The 16,791-nt window shown below is 42.6% G+C and overlaps 1 protein-coding gene across 3 annotated transcripts in view; it reads left to right on the top strand.

The window, feature by feature from the left end:
• Nucleotides 1–918: 918 nt before the first annotated feature.
• The window catches only part of LOC119953683 (CDP-diacylglycerol--glycerol-3-phosphate 3-phosphatidyltransferase, mitochondrial), a 76,013-nt gene continuing 60,140 nt past the window's right edge, over nt 919–16,791 (top strand). For all 3 annotated transcript variants that reach the window (XR_005458075.1, XM_038778210.1, XM_038778212.1), the window contains exons 1-5: nt 919–1,057; nt 7,625–7,820; nt 10,631–10,708; nt 12,792–12,891; nt 15,091–15,280. Coding sequence is in view for 2 of the 3 variants with exons in the window: in XM_038778210.1 (XP_038634138.1) it covers nt 954–1,057; nt 7,625–7,820; nt 10,631–10,708; nt 12,792–12,891; nt 15,091–15,280 (668 nt within the window). In the remaining variant the exon portion in view is untranslated. The remainder of the gene's footprint in view (nt 1,058–7,624; nt 7,821–10,630; nt 10,709–12,791; nt 12,892–15,090; nt 15,281–16,791) is intronic.

The raw sequence follows: 16,791 nt of genomic DNA on the forward strand, positions 1-16,791 counted from the left end.
TGCAGTTTGTCCTGTGCAATTTGCAGTCTATTAGACTGCAGTTTTCCCTGTGCAGTTTGCAGTGTATTAGACTGCAGTTTGCCCTGTGCAGTTTGCAGTATATTAGACTGCAGTTTGCTGTGTGTAAGGCTGCAGTTTGCCCTGTGCAGTTTGCTGTGTGTTAGGCTGCAGTGTATCGTATACTGTGCAGTTTGCCCTGTGCAGTTTGCAGTGTATTAGGATGCAGTTTGCCCTGTGCAGTTTGCAGTGTTTTGCGAAGCTGCAGTTTGCCCTGTGCAGTTTGCAGTGTGTTAGGCTGCAGTTTTCCCTGTGCAGTTTGCAGTTTGCCCTGTGCAGTTTGCCCTGTGCAGTTTGCAGTTTGCCCTGTGCAGTTTGCCCTGTGCAGTTTGCTGTGTGTTAGGCTGCAGTTTGCCCTGTGCAGTTTGCAGTGTGTTAGGCTGCAGTTTTCCCTGTGCAGTTTGCAGTTTGCCCTGTGCAGTTTGCCCTGTGCAGTTTGCAGTTTGCCCTGTGCAGTTTGCCCTGTGCAGTTTGCAGTTTGCCCTGTGCAGTTTGCCCTGTGCAGTTTGCCCTGTGCAGTTTGCAGTGTGTTAGGCTGCAGTTTGCCCTGTGCAGTTTGCAGTGTGTTAGGCTGCAGTTTTCCCTGTGCAGTTTGCAGTTTGCCCTGTGCAGTTTGCCCTGTGCAGTTTGCAGTTTGCCCTGTGCAGTTTGCCCTGTGCAGTTTGCCCTGTGCAGTTTGCTGTGTGTTAGGCTGCAGTTTGCCCTGTGCAGTTTGCAGTGTGTAAGGCTGCAGTTTGCCCTGTGCAGTTTGCTGTGTTGTGTGAAGCTGCAGTTTGCCCTGTGCAGTTTGCTGTGTTGTGTGAAGCTGCAGTTTGCCCTGTGCAGTTTGCTGTGTTGTGTGAAGCCTGCAGGCTGACCTCCTGCAGCTCTCTCCCAGGATCCCTCACTCGGCAGTAATGGCGGCTCCCATGGAGGTGCACAGGCTGCTGGCCTCGGTACTAAAGCCGTTCGCTGCCGGTTTGACGAGGCTGAAAGTGGGATTGCGGAGGAGGGAGCGGAGGTGAGTTTTAGCAGGCTGACTGTGTGTGAGGAGTCAGGTTCCGAGGGCCGGTGACTGATGTGAAACCAGCAGCATTGACATTATTATTGTCAGTTACTGGAAACCGAGGCTGCAATTCGGCTTCAAGCCTTTCACAACAGACACTCAGCTCCCAGCCCCCCCGCCGGGACCGGCACTTGTATTAATAATCTCCCAAAATCACTGAGGGAATTCCACATTTACACAATTCGACAGCAACGTGTCTCGAAACTGGGAAAAATCTTGCAATTGGATACCTAGAAAATGTGTTGGGAATTCACTCATTTTGCTCACATTTTTTAAAGACCCGTTTTTATTTAATATTAAGATTAAAGTATTGATTTTAAATTGTTTTGGCCGACTGGACAATTTAGTAGATTATTCCTATTTAAGCGATTTTAAACTGTTTTGAAGATGTCAGCTTATTTTTTTCACATTTTCACAACAAATTTTTATTTTTTGGACCCTCTCTTACATGGAATATACATTACAGAAGCTGGCTATTTGGTCCATGTTTATGCTCAGTCAGCCTCCCCAAACCTTCATCCAACCTGAGCACAATATCCACTTGTTCCTTTCTCCCTCGTTTACAGGAAGCACTCAAAGTTGTGGTTGTGTTTCTTAAAATGGTGACTTTCAGTTAAATAGCTTTAAGTGAATCATAGGAACATGTGTACGAAATCGGGGCAGAGGTAAGCTATTTGGCTCCTCACACCTCCACATCGCTGAGATGTTTGTGTTTCAGGTTCTATGTTCCCATCCCCTTAAATAACAATAACCTATCTACCTCCACCTTAAAAATATTGAATAATCCTGACCTCCACAACCCAAGTTGCACAACCCTCAGAAAAAATAATTCTCTTCATCTCTGTCCTAAAAGGACAACCCCTAATTTTAAAATAGTGCTTCCTAGTTCAGGACTCATCACAAGACAAAGCATCCATTCCATGTCCACCTTGTCAAGATCATTCAGGCTTTTATAAACTTCAATCAAGTCACCTCTTGCTCTTTTGAACACCAGTAGAAACAAACCCAGTCCGTCGTTAATAACCGTTCCTCAAGACAAGAATCATATCTTCCTTTGCAATCAAAGTTAAATCCGAAGTTCAGTTCTTTTGGACATTTCTCACCCAGAAAAAAACAATGTAAAAGTTGAAATACTGTACTGTATATGTGCAGTACTGTGGATTCCTGGTTGAAATAACTGGTTGAAGTACAGTAGCTTGGCACTTTAGGACATTTCTCATCAGAAAAATTCAAAAAGTTACAAGTTGAAATGCTGTACATTCTTAATTGCCTACGTTCATTTTTTTCTTTTTAAAAAAAAATGTTTAAAACACCCAATTCTCTTTTTTCCAGTTAAGGGGCAATTTAGCATGGCCAATCCACCTACCCTGTGCATCTTTGGGTTGAGACCCAAATATGCAGATATGGGGAGAATGTGCAGACTCCACACGGACTGTGACCCGGAGCCGGGATCGAACCCGGGTCCTCGGTGCCGTGAAACAACAGTGCTAGCCACTGTGCCACCCAGTTGCCTACATTCATAAATGAAATAGCCTTTAAACGAAAATACATTTTAAATATACAAAAAATAGAATACAAATTTAAAGAAATGCAAATGTAATCACAGTCCCAAAGGCTGCTCTCTCCTTTGAGAGACAGCTCATTGGTGGTGATTTAACCTGAGCGTCACCTCACCTCAGCTGAGGGGCACGGTTGAGAAGGTGGGGCTTTCACGAATAACCTCAGCCGGTTCAAGAATTGAACCCGCACTGTTCGCATCATGACCAGATGTCCACCAACTGAACAAACCACCCCCAATGTATGACAATTTGGCACACCAATTGCCTTGTTTTGAGTACCCCGGTTTCCATCTAGTGGCAGAGGTTGGTTGGTGCAGGGACTAGCTGAAATAGTTCCGGGACTTCATGATAAGCAAGGGGGGGGGGGGGGGACTGACTCCCAAAGGTGCTGGCCAAAATTTCCAAACATGCATGTGCAGGCCATAGAACAGAAAGTATGTGTCCATAGAATCCCTACAGGGCAGAAGGAGGCCATTCAGCCCATCGAGTCTGCACTGACCTCTGAAAGAGAACCCTCCCCCACTCCTCTGCCTTATCCCCGTAATGCCATAACCCCACCTAACCTGCACATCTCTGTATCATAAGGGGCAATTTTATTATTCCAATCCACCTAACCACATCTTTTGGACTGTGGGAGGAAACCGGACCAACTGGAGGAAACCCACGCAGACACGGGGAGAAAGCGCAAACTCCACACACACACACACACACACACACACACACACACAGTCACCCAAGGCCGGAATGGAACCAGGGGCTTGTCACTGTGAGGCAGCAGTGTTAACCACTGTGCCGCCCATTCTAGTAAATAGTTCAACGCTAAATGATATATAGTCCCTATTTTGTGAAGCAATGTTGACTGAGTTAATATTATGTGGGGACTAAACTCTTCTAGCTTCTCTTCAAAAGCGACTATTTGTCCTGCACCCTAACATGATCCGCACACCAACTATATTTTTTGTAAAGACATTTTCCCTGAGTTCCCTACTGGATTGTGTAGTGACTGTATTATGATCCTTGTAGAGACCGATAAATTTAAAAAGAAATCTAAACTTTCAGTTAGTAGCTGATTGGATGACAGGACAAGATTTCACATTTTAAGACTTCACTCTAGCAATAAACTAAAGCACCTTTGGCTAAACATTATTTTCAGTGGCAACATAAACTTTAAATTACAGAACAAAACAGTCCCTCTTTACATTTAGCACAACCAAAAAAATGACTTTACAAGTATACCTTACACTGTCCTTTAAATAGATATTTAATTCTCCTTGAACCATCCCAAAGGTGTTCTTAGCCACTGAATGTTTACTTCTATTCTTTTTCTTTTCTGTACCTGTTAATTTTTAACCCAGAACTGTGCTTCACAGTGAAAGTTTTCCTGGAGATCCTCTCTTGAATGCAAACTAGGTGAATCTTCCAGCCTTGTTCTAACTCCTCACAAATATAGGCCGGGATTCTCCTGCAATTGGTGGGACGGCCCGACGCCGGTGCCAAGAGCGGCACGAACCACTCCGGCGTCGGGCCGCCCAGAAGTTGCGGAATCCTCCGCACTTCCTAGGCCGACGCCGAAGGGCCGCTGTGGGCCGGTGCGAGTTGGCGCATGCGCAGAATCGCCGGCGTGTTTCCTGCGCATGCGCAGGGGGTTTCCTCTCCACGCCGGCCATGGCGGAACCTTATAGAGGCCGGCGCGGAGGGAAAGAGTGCCCCCATGGCGCAGGCCCACCCACAATTCGGTGGGCTCCGATCGCGGATCAGGCCACTGTGGCCAGACCCCCCCCCCGAGGATTCGGCTAGCCGTCCCCCAAGCCAGGTCCCGCCGGGGTGGACCATGTCCACGCTGGCGGGACTGGCCGAAAATGGGCGGCTGCTCAGCACATCGGGGCCCGGAGAATGGCCGGGGTGCCGCTGCCAATGGCCCTCGACTGGCACGGCGTGATCCTCACCCCCACCCGACAACCAGCACCGGAGAATTCGGCAGCCGGCGTCGGAGCGGGATTCACGCCGGCCCCTGGCGATTCTCCGCCCCATTTTGGCCTCTCGTTGCTCTGTCCCCGGATCCTGTCACACAAACTTTGCCTGTGATATTCAGCGAATATTTAGGAAAGCCTGTATCCTGATTTGAAAATGGCATCCTCTGCAACGCATCTCCATGGCAATGTCATTGACGTACTTTACATCCAGGTAGAAATGCTGATTAGTTGTCTTTTAGATCTCAACGCTATCCTATTCTGGAATCTCAACATTTTCTGGGAACATTGGAGACTCCCAGTTAACCTTCCTGAGCGTAGATACTGCTGTCATTATTTCCAGATGTGATCATCTGGCACAAATCTTTGCAGCAAAATAATCTTGGCCTCCTTTTAATCTTTAACAGCCACATCACCCAGATCTGTTGTCAGGCAAACTTTGAACCAGGTGATATGACCCCCTATAAATTTAACGACACAGCCCCAAGACATAATCTCATAAACGTCCTATTTGTACCACTATCTTTATGTTTATATTTGAGGTACATGTTTAACAGTGAAATCACAATAGTCACTCCACAGGCAGTGTGTTGATGTCCTTTTGTTTTACAATTGAATATCCATTCCTAACTTTTATCATTTCTATTTTGTTAATATATGGCATAAACCAGAAGTGATATGAAAGTACATTGTAGGGTCTGTAAATCACTTCGGCTGATTTGATATCTGACAAAATGAATTAGATGTGTTAGATATAAATTGTATTCCACTTATATTCAACCTTGAACGTTCCAATTGACCCAGGTTGTAGATTCTGGGGCAGTTGGAGTTTTCAAGGCCGATCCATTGATTACTTTTAAGCATGTGTCTCAAGAGATATGGAGCGAAGGTAGATAAATTAAGTTGAGGTACACAGCAGCCATGATTTTCCTTTATTCATTCATGGGATGTAGGTTGTGTTGGTAACGCCAGCATTTATTGCTCATTCCCAATCGCCCTTTGGAAGGTGGTGAGCCATTTTCTTGAACCGTCATAATCCATGTAGTGTCAGTACATCCATGGTGCTGTTGGAAAAGGGAGTGGCTCTTGGGGCTGAATGGCTTACTGCTGTTCCTATGCGTGTTTTACATGTTAAATGTTACACAAATGTCACAGTTAAAATTTAGATGACATGTTTTTGTTTCCATAAAGTATTAATTTTTGAGATTTAGAAAATAGTTTGAAAATATATGTATGATGTTTGAGTCATTTTATTCACAAACCTTTTCAGATATTATACACAGCTGCATTGCTTTTTTAATGATAGGAGTGTTACACGATGCAAAACCCATGTATTACTCTCTTGCTAAGTGTAGCTGTATCCCTTTAAGGCAGAGATTCTCATAGCTGTAAGTATATAACAGCCCATTGAAATAATTTCTATTTGTAGATTGGCAATTGATTGTAAATTTCTGTCTCTTCTAAGATAAATAAACAGTAATTGCTGACCTATTCCTCTTGTTACAAACATTGAACTTCAATACAGTTGTGTTTTAAAATGTCTTATTTAACTTGAGGTGAAACAGAACATACTGGAAAGGGGAATAATGGTCGTACTAAGCACTTCAGCTTGGATACAGGCCCATGTAATCTGGTGGCCATGGGAGAGAAACTCAAACAGAAACCTATTGAAATATCAAATAATTTCCACAGCTTCTACAAAAACTCAGTAAAGGGGCATGTGCTTTGTGAAACACATTGAAGGAGACAAGGCAGATTACTGCGTTGTGGAGAAGCTACAAAGCTACTGCTGTGAGAGCATGGTGAACTGTTTTGGTGTTCACAACCAAGTAGGGTGCTCGTAAGACTTCAAAAGAACAGAAACAACTGGACCGTTGCAGCTTTAATGAACAAGATATCAGTGAAGTGGGTCTTGTTGCTGGAAGCTGTTTCTGGAAGACTCCGGCTGAGTGGGATGATTTTGGAAGGTCACAGGCTCTTTCAACCTCGCAGGCAGGGAGAATCGAGGCTATTGGAAAGTTGGGGGTAACTTTAGATATATTCTTGTAATGCTAACCATTTGCCAGAGGTACAATGCACAGCAGAGGGGGTGATAAGGCAATTGTTGTTGATGCAAAAGTACCTTTTCCTTGGTTTTGTACATTACTTGTCTGTTAAATAATCTTTGGTCCATGTTGATTTTAATTGTTTAGTACAGTAAAAGTTTTAAAACATTAAAACTTGTCCTTTAGTAATTTCCATCAGCCACTGGCAAATTTATTTTTAAAAAAGTTATTGGTCTCAACAAAGATCATAACAGTAGTTTCTTGAATAGTATGTATTACTAACAAAGATTGAATTGAGCACATGCAATACCTTTCTGTATACCTTGACTGTGCAGGAGAATCTCCTTTAGAAATTGACAGTCTGTTCAGTTTATTGGTTGGAATCTGTAATTGAACACTATTGTAAATCGTCACAAGACATGTATGGGAGCTGAAGTGTGGAAATCTTATCTTGTTTTTAATTTTCCAAGCTGTCTTAATTGAAATGGATGGATAAAGAGTCAAATTTGAGATCCTCTGTGACCCATATCTCTTATATGTCCAATATTCCCACCAGAATGGTCCCTCTTGCTGAGCCATCGTGCATTTAAAACATATAGCTTGCATTGAAAGAAGCTGACGTTTTGAAAAATGCCATGAGCAACACAGAATTGGAAATTGAATCTCCATTAATTATTAGGGTGTTCTGATAAATGATAGTCACTGATTTCCATCAATTGAATAACTTTTTATCATGCTGTGATTATCGAGATAAAAGTTAACTTGATCAACAGAATAACTTTTTATCGTGATTATCGAGATAAAAGTTAACTTGATCAACAGAATAACTTATCATCGTGTTGTGATTATCGAGAACTTGATCAACATGTAGCAACTGTTCTCCATGTGAATTCTCAGTCTCACAACCAACCTGCTGCTATTTTTTAACAAGGAACTTTTTGTGGCTAGATCTTCATACCTGCTGTTGGCTCCATTACTGTGTGAAACCAAACCACAGGCAGACCTGCCGTCTCCTCCTTGCTGTGGTTCTGCACACAGCATTCAGCGATTCCAGTGGATTGGGGAACTTGTTCCAACGTTTGGAATTTCAGGCAGTCAGGTGAAGATCCTGAATTCCCCCTCAGAATTCTATGGTGCAATGAAGGTGAGTTAATTTAAATGTTCAAACTGGATTTGATTATATCCCGAGCAGGCGAACAAGATCTTGTATATAAGACGCCTTCTAAATTTGGTCGATGCTGGAATTGTCTTTTGTATATGCTCTTCCACAAGCATGATTTTACATATGCATTACCATTTCACATGCATGCATACCATGGCTCCTGCACAAAATATGGCGGTTCTCAGTTGTTAGAGTGTTAATTCTGGTTGAGATTTTGCCAAGGTACTTGTTCCTTCTTATTCATGATCAGAGGATGCAACAGTGTCCAGTTTCTTTCTGTTTCTAAGTTTGATCAGTCGTTTCCCTTTACATTGGTGAGTAAAGAGATTATTTTTTTAAAGCTCTATGTGATAGTTTTTAACAGTTGACTCCTCAGTGCGATAGAGTAGCCGTTAGTCTTGAGGTCTGGATTATGTGTCCTACCATGGTCGTTTGAGAATATGAATTAAGACTATGAAGCTGTCATTCTTATAAAAAACCCAACTGGTTGAATCACATTTGGAGGATATTTGCGGTCTGTACCTGATCTGGTCTATATGTAACTCCAGTTCCATTTCAACATAGTTTGCTGTGCACTGCAGTGGTGGCTGTAGCAACACTGCAGCTGATAAAGAAGAAGGTCCACTACCATCTTATGGAGCCTCATCAGTAATGTCCAAGTCCCAAGATGAATAATTAAAGTAATATGGACTGCAAATAGCATTTGTGCTTTAATATGTGCACTTTTTTGTACTGCAATGAAGCAATGGTAACAAATGGACAGGTTTCATTCTGCGTTGACTAGGGAATTGAGTTTCCTCCTATAGCAGCAGCTGCCTCTAGGGAAATGGTTTTGCTCACTCTCAGCCAATTTGGTGCCGAGTGTTTGTACACTGTGCGAAGCAGCCTAAATTTCAATACTGACTTTGACCTTGCCCAGAAGAAGAAAGGGGACAGGTGTGAGTAATATAAATGTTATGTCAGAAATATGTTTCTGAGGCTGAAGTGGGAGTTCAAGCTGGGGAGTAATAAGGAGTTTTACTCTCTGTCCAACTCGTGTTGTATCCAACATTGGCTTTTAAAAAAAGTGGAAAATTTTCATATGTAGATTCATGAGCATAAAAGTGACATTGCAAAAAGAAAAGTGTAAATTCATTACTTTTGGTGGAGAAATTGGTTCAGAGCTTTCTAATAAACACCTTTAATTCTTGGCTGTACTAAATCTAAAAGATCAAATGGAGAAGGAAATTTAATTTAAAAGTTGTATGCTTATAAATTTACCGTGATAAAACATTAACAATAAATGATGATTATTGCTTACATTCGTGAGCTTACGTTAAAGAAAATCCTGCTTGCTTCAATGTAATAATTGTAATCAAAACAAGGATTATAATAAATTGTCACTTTCACATGTATGAACAGATAGCATGGATCAGTGAGACCAGAGTACAGACGACACAAGGGCTTTTCAAATTGCGGGTTGTGACCTGTGGGTGGGTCGCGGCTGGGTGTTGCAATGGGGTCACGGAGCAATCAGTCTGTTCTCGCCGTTGTCCCAATTTGCGGGTGAAGCACCCAATGGCCATTACTGGCATTTAAATTGAGAATGGCAGCCACTACCAGCTTTTAAATGAGAATGAAATGAGGCTATGTGCAATCTTCTGACCTTAAGTGGCAGCAGTGAGTAGGTCACAAGCCTTGCATGTACACTTGATGCCAAACTCACTGTACATCTGTGCTTTTGGTGCCAAATCATGGAGAGCTACTTTCATTTTCTAGTTGCTAGCAAGCAAGGCAAGAGGATTGTGAAGATGGATCATTTTGTTACAAGGAAGAGACGGCCAGAGACACACATAGGCAGTGTACATGCTGGCAGGATCTCACATCAGAATCTGCTGGAGAGAGCTGCTCAAGAGAATCCACAGCAGGACAGGGCAGTGCTCGTATAACTCTGTACAGAGCTACAGGGCTGCTGGTGAACAACCTACAAAGAAGAAACTTAACTCTGAAACAAAGCACTATCAAGATGATTTGTTGAGTTATGGTTTTGGCCAATTGTGCCAATTCAAATAAGGATGCAAAGCTTGCCTGTGTTATATGGTACAGGCAAATGAGAATAGAAGTTTCATATTTTGAAAGAGATGTGGTGGGTGAAAAAATTCCTTTTGAGTTTGGGACCCCAGAGTCACTTATTAACTTACAGCTGACTCCAAATGAAAAGACTAAGCGGCTGTACTTGATCCGTAACGTCACATTGAAAACATGCCAAAAGTCCATGAGGCTGTGTGGATTCTGGAGGAGCATCTCCCAGGTGTATCCAGTGATCAGAAAAACAAGCATTCTGTTGCTATTGCCCTTCACGACAACCTGCATGTACGAGGTTGGATTTTCCGTTCTCACAAAGATGAAGATGGCACAAAGGAACTGGCTGAATTATAGCAGCTGATATGCGCATTGCCCTCTCCCCTGTCAATCTGATTGAAGTGAGATCGTGAGGACCAAGCAGGCTCCCCTTTTTCATGAAAGGTAAGCTGTGGTGTGTGTCATGAAGGTCAGCCGGTTGACAAAAGTAGGTCCTGGGAACCAAAGTTTGAAAAACCACTAATGGGGATTGGGCTTTCAACTTCTCATTATTCCTTTTACTTATTTTAATGCTGAATAGCAGTATCGCCCGTATAAATTTGCATAATTGTTAACTGAATTGCAGAATCACAGAATTATTGCAGCGTACAAAGAGGTATTCAGATCATCATGTCTGTACTGGCTCCCTGCATGAGCAATTCACTTAATGTTTTATTTTGATCTGTGAATAGGAACACATCAAAATGGCTAAGAAGAGAATAGTTATGGCTTCTTTATACCTTGGGACAGGACCGTTGGAACAGGAGCTGGTGGGTAACGTACTGGAGGACTGCAGAGGTTAATTATTGAATGGTATTTTATTTTGTGTGTTTTTATGGGAATTAAGAGGAATATGTTAATTATAGTACATAGCAGGTACAGCTGTATAATAGAGCCCTCAAATGATTTGGGCAAGGCACCGTATTCTAGTTGCAGGTGCACGGAGTATACAGCATTGTGGTGTGCCTAACATGTTTGCACACGGAATATTCCGTTGGAACTACACGTGGAGGCTGATGCAGTGACATGGAAATTCATTATCATTGCAAGATGTGATCCTGAGCAGGCTGGTTAAACATACTGCTGTCTGCAGAATAGGATCCTTGAGATTTTTTGGCAGTTACCTAGTTTGGCCCACAAATCTTTGTCTAGGCTTCATTTTTGACAGAGGTAGCTCAAACCTGTGTGCTTACTTGGAAAAAAATTGGACAACATTTCTATGAATGCAATGGTTGAGTTTGAAAAATGTCAGTAGCTGTTTTCAACTTCTGCTGAACTGGTCTGTCCCTTTAAGGTCACTAGAATACAAGTAATTGTAGCTGATTGCAAGTTACTGAGTGCAGTCAGAGGTCCCTACTTTGTTTGTACATTTTATACTTCAGTTATTTATACTTTGAACTGCTGATTCGAATCATAAATCCCACTTCAATGTTCTAATTTACACTGTTCCATAAGTAGACATTCATTTTTCCTGGACAATCCAAAGTGATTTTTTTTGGTCTCCATTATTTTCCTTTCCCAACCTGATAATGTTTAACCCCATGAACTGACTTTCACAGTGAGGGTTTTATGAAGGTTCTCTCAGTAGCTTTAGCTCGGCAAATCTTCCAGTTGCATTTTTAATTCTCGTGAATGTGAACTTTTCAATTCAAGTGCAATCTCTCACTCATATTCCTACACAGTAAACTATAGAGACTGTCTGTCATCTTTCAGACCCTTAACTTAATCTTGGAATAAGGGCAGCATGGTGGCACAGTGGTTAGCATTGCTGCCTACTGCACTGAGGACACTGGTTCGAATCCCGGCCCTGGGTCACTCTGGAGTTTATATATTCTCCCCATGTCCACGTGGGTTTCACCCCCAAACCCAAAGATGTGCACGCTAAATTGCCTCTTAATTGGAAAAAAAATAATTGGGTACTCTAAATTTATAAAAAAGAAAACAAAAAACTCAATCTTGGAATTAAATAGCCAGTATAAAGTGTAGCAGTTTACTAACTGACCTTAATGCCTCCTTAGGATTTGGAGATGAGCAGTCTGTCCAATGTCAGCACAGCTGCTTTCGCCATTGACTACAAACAAACGTGAACAACTTGCCCCTTTCCCAGTAAAACAACCTGGATGACCTTTTAATCTCTAGCAAACATGTTATCCGGACCTATTGTCAGGTAGAATTCAGAATAGATCACATGTATCCCTTTGCTCCATTTTACCCTGAATTAGAAACACAATCGCAAAGCATATCAATCTTATAAAATCTTGCATTTCAGTGTAATTGTGGAACATTTTCTTGATGTGGTTAATCTTTTTTAAAATTTAGTGTACCCAATTATTTTTTCCCCAATTAAGGGGCAATTTAGCGTGGCTAATCCACCTAACCTGCACATCTTTGGGATGTGGGGGTGAAACCCACGCAGACATGGGGAGAATGTGAAAATTCCACACGGACAGTGACCCAGGGCCGGGATTCGATCCCGGGTCCTCAGCGCCGTAGTCTCAGTGCTAAGCACTGTGCAGCATGCCACCTTCTGATATGGTTATTCTGTTCCTTGCCTGTATAATTGACATAGATGGAATTTGATTTGTAATGAAATGCACATACAATCCAGATGGAGTAAGCCTAACATTGTAAGAAAATATTCTGTCCGGACTTGGTAAAGTTGTTCTGATTTTTGAATGATTTATGCAAATTCTGTACCGATGATGTCTCTTCCCACTGTTAAAGCAACAATAAAAAATTATGTTTAATGTTTGAAATGTAGAAAATGAAATCTTAAAGTATTTTTAGTGCTAATGAAATGATATTTCAGTTTCAACTAACAAAATATGTGGTTTGTCTCCTTGATTTTATCAGGTAGATTGCATAGAAGAAACGCTGCAAAAATCACAGGAGGAGCCTGTGATATCTGATCTTAGAGTTTCTGTTCTGCTCGATTGCATTAGAGGTTCTAGAGGTGTGTAGAAGGTAACAATAGTTACCTTTATAAAGTAGATATTCCTTAAATGTGATATAACAATATTGAAGTTGTAGGTTGATTTTTTTTAAACCTTTATGAATAATATTAAGTTTTGGTTGGTGATTAATAAAGGCAGTTGTACATTCTATGCACTGCACTAACTTTCTCTCATTTAATGTACATTTCATCCTAATAAACAAAGCTGGACAGAGTATTAGATATTGTGAATAGTAATTTGAAGAGACGGTGCAAGTTTTTACCAATAGTGTCTATTGGTGAAGCAAAGTTAAGTGTGGTTTACTTTTACCGATGTCGATTAGGCTTGTGCTGAGTTCTGTGTGAACAAATATACTAGAAGGTTCCTGTTGTGTTACATTTTTAAAATGGTATCAGCGGATCCAAGTTCTTTTTAACTTGTAAGAAAATGCTAATCAAACTGGAAACAGAATTCAGGCCTTTCCTCGCAAAGGAACGAGAAAAAATGATGATTGCTTCCTTTTCTCTTCCCCTGATTGTAATTGGATCTAAACACAGTTGATATAAGTAGAAGCTGAGAGCATGCTTTGTCGTATTTTCAGTTGCTAATCGTGTGTAGTATCGAACGTTGAATAATGGACAATATACAGTCGAGGCTTGTAAAGCACAATTCCAAAATCTAGCATGGATAGAGGATTGGCTAACTATTAGAGTTATACAGAGTTGGGGTAAGAGGGGCATTTTCAGGATGGCAACCTGTAACTAGTGGAGTGCCACAGGGATCTGTGCTGGGGCCACAATTATTAACGATATAAATGGCTTGGACTATTGCCAGGTTTGCGGATAATACAAAAGTAGGTGGGAAGGCAAGTGGTGAGGATGACGCAAGAGTCTACAGCGTAGATATAGATGAGTGGGTAAAAACTTTGTAGGTGGAATATAATATTGGTTGGATGATTAAAGAAGCTGTACATTATATAAATGGAGAAAGACTACAGAAAGCTGCAGCTTGGGGGAGGGGGGGGCTCGTGTATAAATCACAAAAAGCTGGCATGCAAGTTCAGTGGGTAATTGACGAGGCAAATTAAATGTTGGCCTTTATTTCAAAGGGAATGGAGTATTTAAGGAAAGATACACAGGCACTGGAGGCAGTCCAGAGAAGGTTCACTAGGTTGATCCTATGTATGGAGGGATTTTGATATGAGGAGAGTACTTTGGGCCTGTACTTATAGGAGTTTGGAAGAATGAGAGGCAGCCATATTGAGAAATATAGGATGAGATTCTCAGGCCCCCCCCCCCCCCCCGGGGTGTGTTTCTCAGCGGTAGGAGGCAGTCCTCCATTGGCAGGTGCTGGGATTGTCTGGTTCTGGCACTGTCAATGGAATTTCCCATTGAATCCACCCCATACTCCCGGGAAACCTGTGGCCGAGGGTGTGCCGTCATCAGGACTGGAAGATCCCGCCAGCGTGAACAATTGGAAGATCTCGCTCGTAGAATTCTCGGGGGGCTCGTCAGGGCAGATCCAGAGAGGTTGTTTCCCTTGTGGGAGAGCCTAGGACCAGAGGGCATAATCTCAGAGTAAGAGAGAGGAGGAGAAATTTCTTCAGTTAAGGGTAGTAAATCTGTGGAATTCTTTACCAGAGAGAGATGTAGAAGCTGGGTCGTGAAGTATTTTGAAGGCTGAAATAGACAGATTTTGTTTTTTAAATTTGGAGTACTCAATTCATTTTTTCCAATTAAGGGGCAGTTTAGTGTGGCCAATCCCACCTACCCTGCACATCTTTTGGGTTGTGGGGGCGAAACCCACGCAAACACGGGGAGAATGTGCAAACTCCACACGGACAGTGACCCAGAGCCGGGATTCAACCTGGGACCTTGGCACCGTGAGGCAGCAGGGCTAACCCACTGCGCCACCGCGCTGCCCCGACAGATTTTTAATTAGTAAGGGAATCGAGGAATAAGGTGGGAAAGTGGAGTTGAGGATTATCATGTCAGATCAGTTATATTTTTGATTGGCAGAGCAGACTAGATGGGCCAAATGGTCTACTTCTCCTATGTCTTGTGGTTTTAACTCCAAAGCCTTCTCCAAAGTGGAAGATTTTTATTTGGGGTTCATTAAATCCCCCCCCACCCCACCCCATTTAACATTTTTACAGGGGTGTTTTAACTGTGTGTTGATCATCCTCCTTGTTCTAATTGTATGTTGCTACTCTTATCTAGGCAAGAAGAATTCTCGAACTATGCTGATTCCACTGCTGAAGAAGTTTCCAAATCAAGTGCGTGTTGCATTATACCACACTCCAGATCTCAGGGGTATTCTTAAATTCCTACTTCCAGAGCGGTTCAATGAGACAATTGGGCTGCAGCACATCAAAGTCTACCTCTTCGATAACAATGTCATCATTAGTGGGTGAGTATGAAAGAAGTTGCATTTTGTAAATAATATTGACTCTGATATTTACAGTGGGGGTGGGTGGGAACCCGATAGCAAGGCGAGTAAGTTGGGAAATCTTGGGAGATGTGGAGAGCTGAGTGGCAAGCGTTCTATAATTTTCAAAATTCTGTTTCCTGCCCGGCAACCGCCCAGTTTGAGAGGCTGGGCAGCCGCAGTCCAGGAAAATTAACGGTAAAAGTACACGGCCATAGTTAAGGGGGTGCTGGTGGGAATGGTGGTAGGGAGAGGAGACAGGTTGTAGGTGGATTGGAGTTGTGGGGTGTTGGTCAGAAAAATGGGAGCCAGGAGGCCCAGGACCAAGGGTAGTGGCAGGGGTGGGGGTATCAGCAGTGAGGTGAGGCCATGACTAGCAAATGGTTTGTTTGAAGGAAGAAATTCAGTTTCTTTTTGCTCACGAGCAGTGCTGTCAGAAACCACTTGATACCTGCAACCAACCAGCTGCTCTTGTCTCTCTCATTCAATTGCATTGTGAAAGCCTGATTTAAATATTATAATAGTATCCCTCCGCTCCACGTTGGGACACAGGCTACGCAAACCAGGGGTTGAATTGGGACATGTTTCCCAATTTATTTTTACTGTAAACTCTTCCTGACTCCACTATATATGTGTTGTGAATAGGGTGCTTAATGTAAACTTTGATTACTTTTGTTTCAATTATGACAATGACCATTAATTTCTTACTGGTTTTGTGATTTATTAGGCTGATTATTTGTGAAGTGTAAGTAGTCTGTGCATAGTGTGCTACCTATCAGTTAAGGGCTGGAACAACTTCTTGGAAAGATCAGAGGCTTGTATTTACCTTAATAGCAAAATGCCCCAGTGCCTTTTACTGGTGCATTTCGGCAGTGAACGCATTGACAGTGAACGAAAGAGGGAGTTGTTAGGAGTGGTGACTGAAAGCTTGGTCAGAAACATAGGTTTTAAAATGGGTCGTGGGGAGAAGGAGAGGTGAAAGGTAGACAGTTTAGGTGCCGGACGTTGTTGTCTGATTTCCTCTTTAATGACTATGAGCACTGGTAACCTTACTGTTATTTCTACCACAAAATCCTGCCCAATGAATTAATGGCCATTGTGGGTAATGGGCACTGACAGTAAATTCGTCGGGGAGCGTGGAGGTGGGCAGCACGGTAGCATAGTGGTTACCACAGTTGCTTCACAGCTCCAGGGCCCCATGTTTGATTCCTGGCTGGGTCACTGTCTGTGTGGAGTCTGTACTTTCTCCCCGTGTCTGCTTGGGTTTCCTCCGGGTGCTCCCGTTTCCTCCCACAGTCCAAAGATGTGTGGGCTTGGTGGATTGGCCATGCTAAATTGCCCTTAATGTCCAAAAAGGTCAAGTGGGGGTTACTGTGTTACGGGGATAGGGTAGATACATGGGCTTGAGTAGGGTGCTCTTCGTAAGGGATGGTGCAGACTCGATGGGCTGAATGGCCTCCTTCTGCACTGTAAATTCTATGATCGATGATCTA

This window comes from Scyliorhinus canicula, chromosome 18, assembly GCF_902713615.1.
Source record: "Scyliorhinus canicula chromosome 18, sScyCan1.1, whole genome shotgun sequence".
NCBI lineage: Eukaryota > Metazoa > Chordata > Chondrichthyes > Carcharhiniformes > Scyliorhinidae > Scyliorhinus > Scyliorhinus canicula.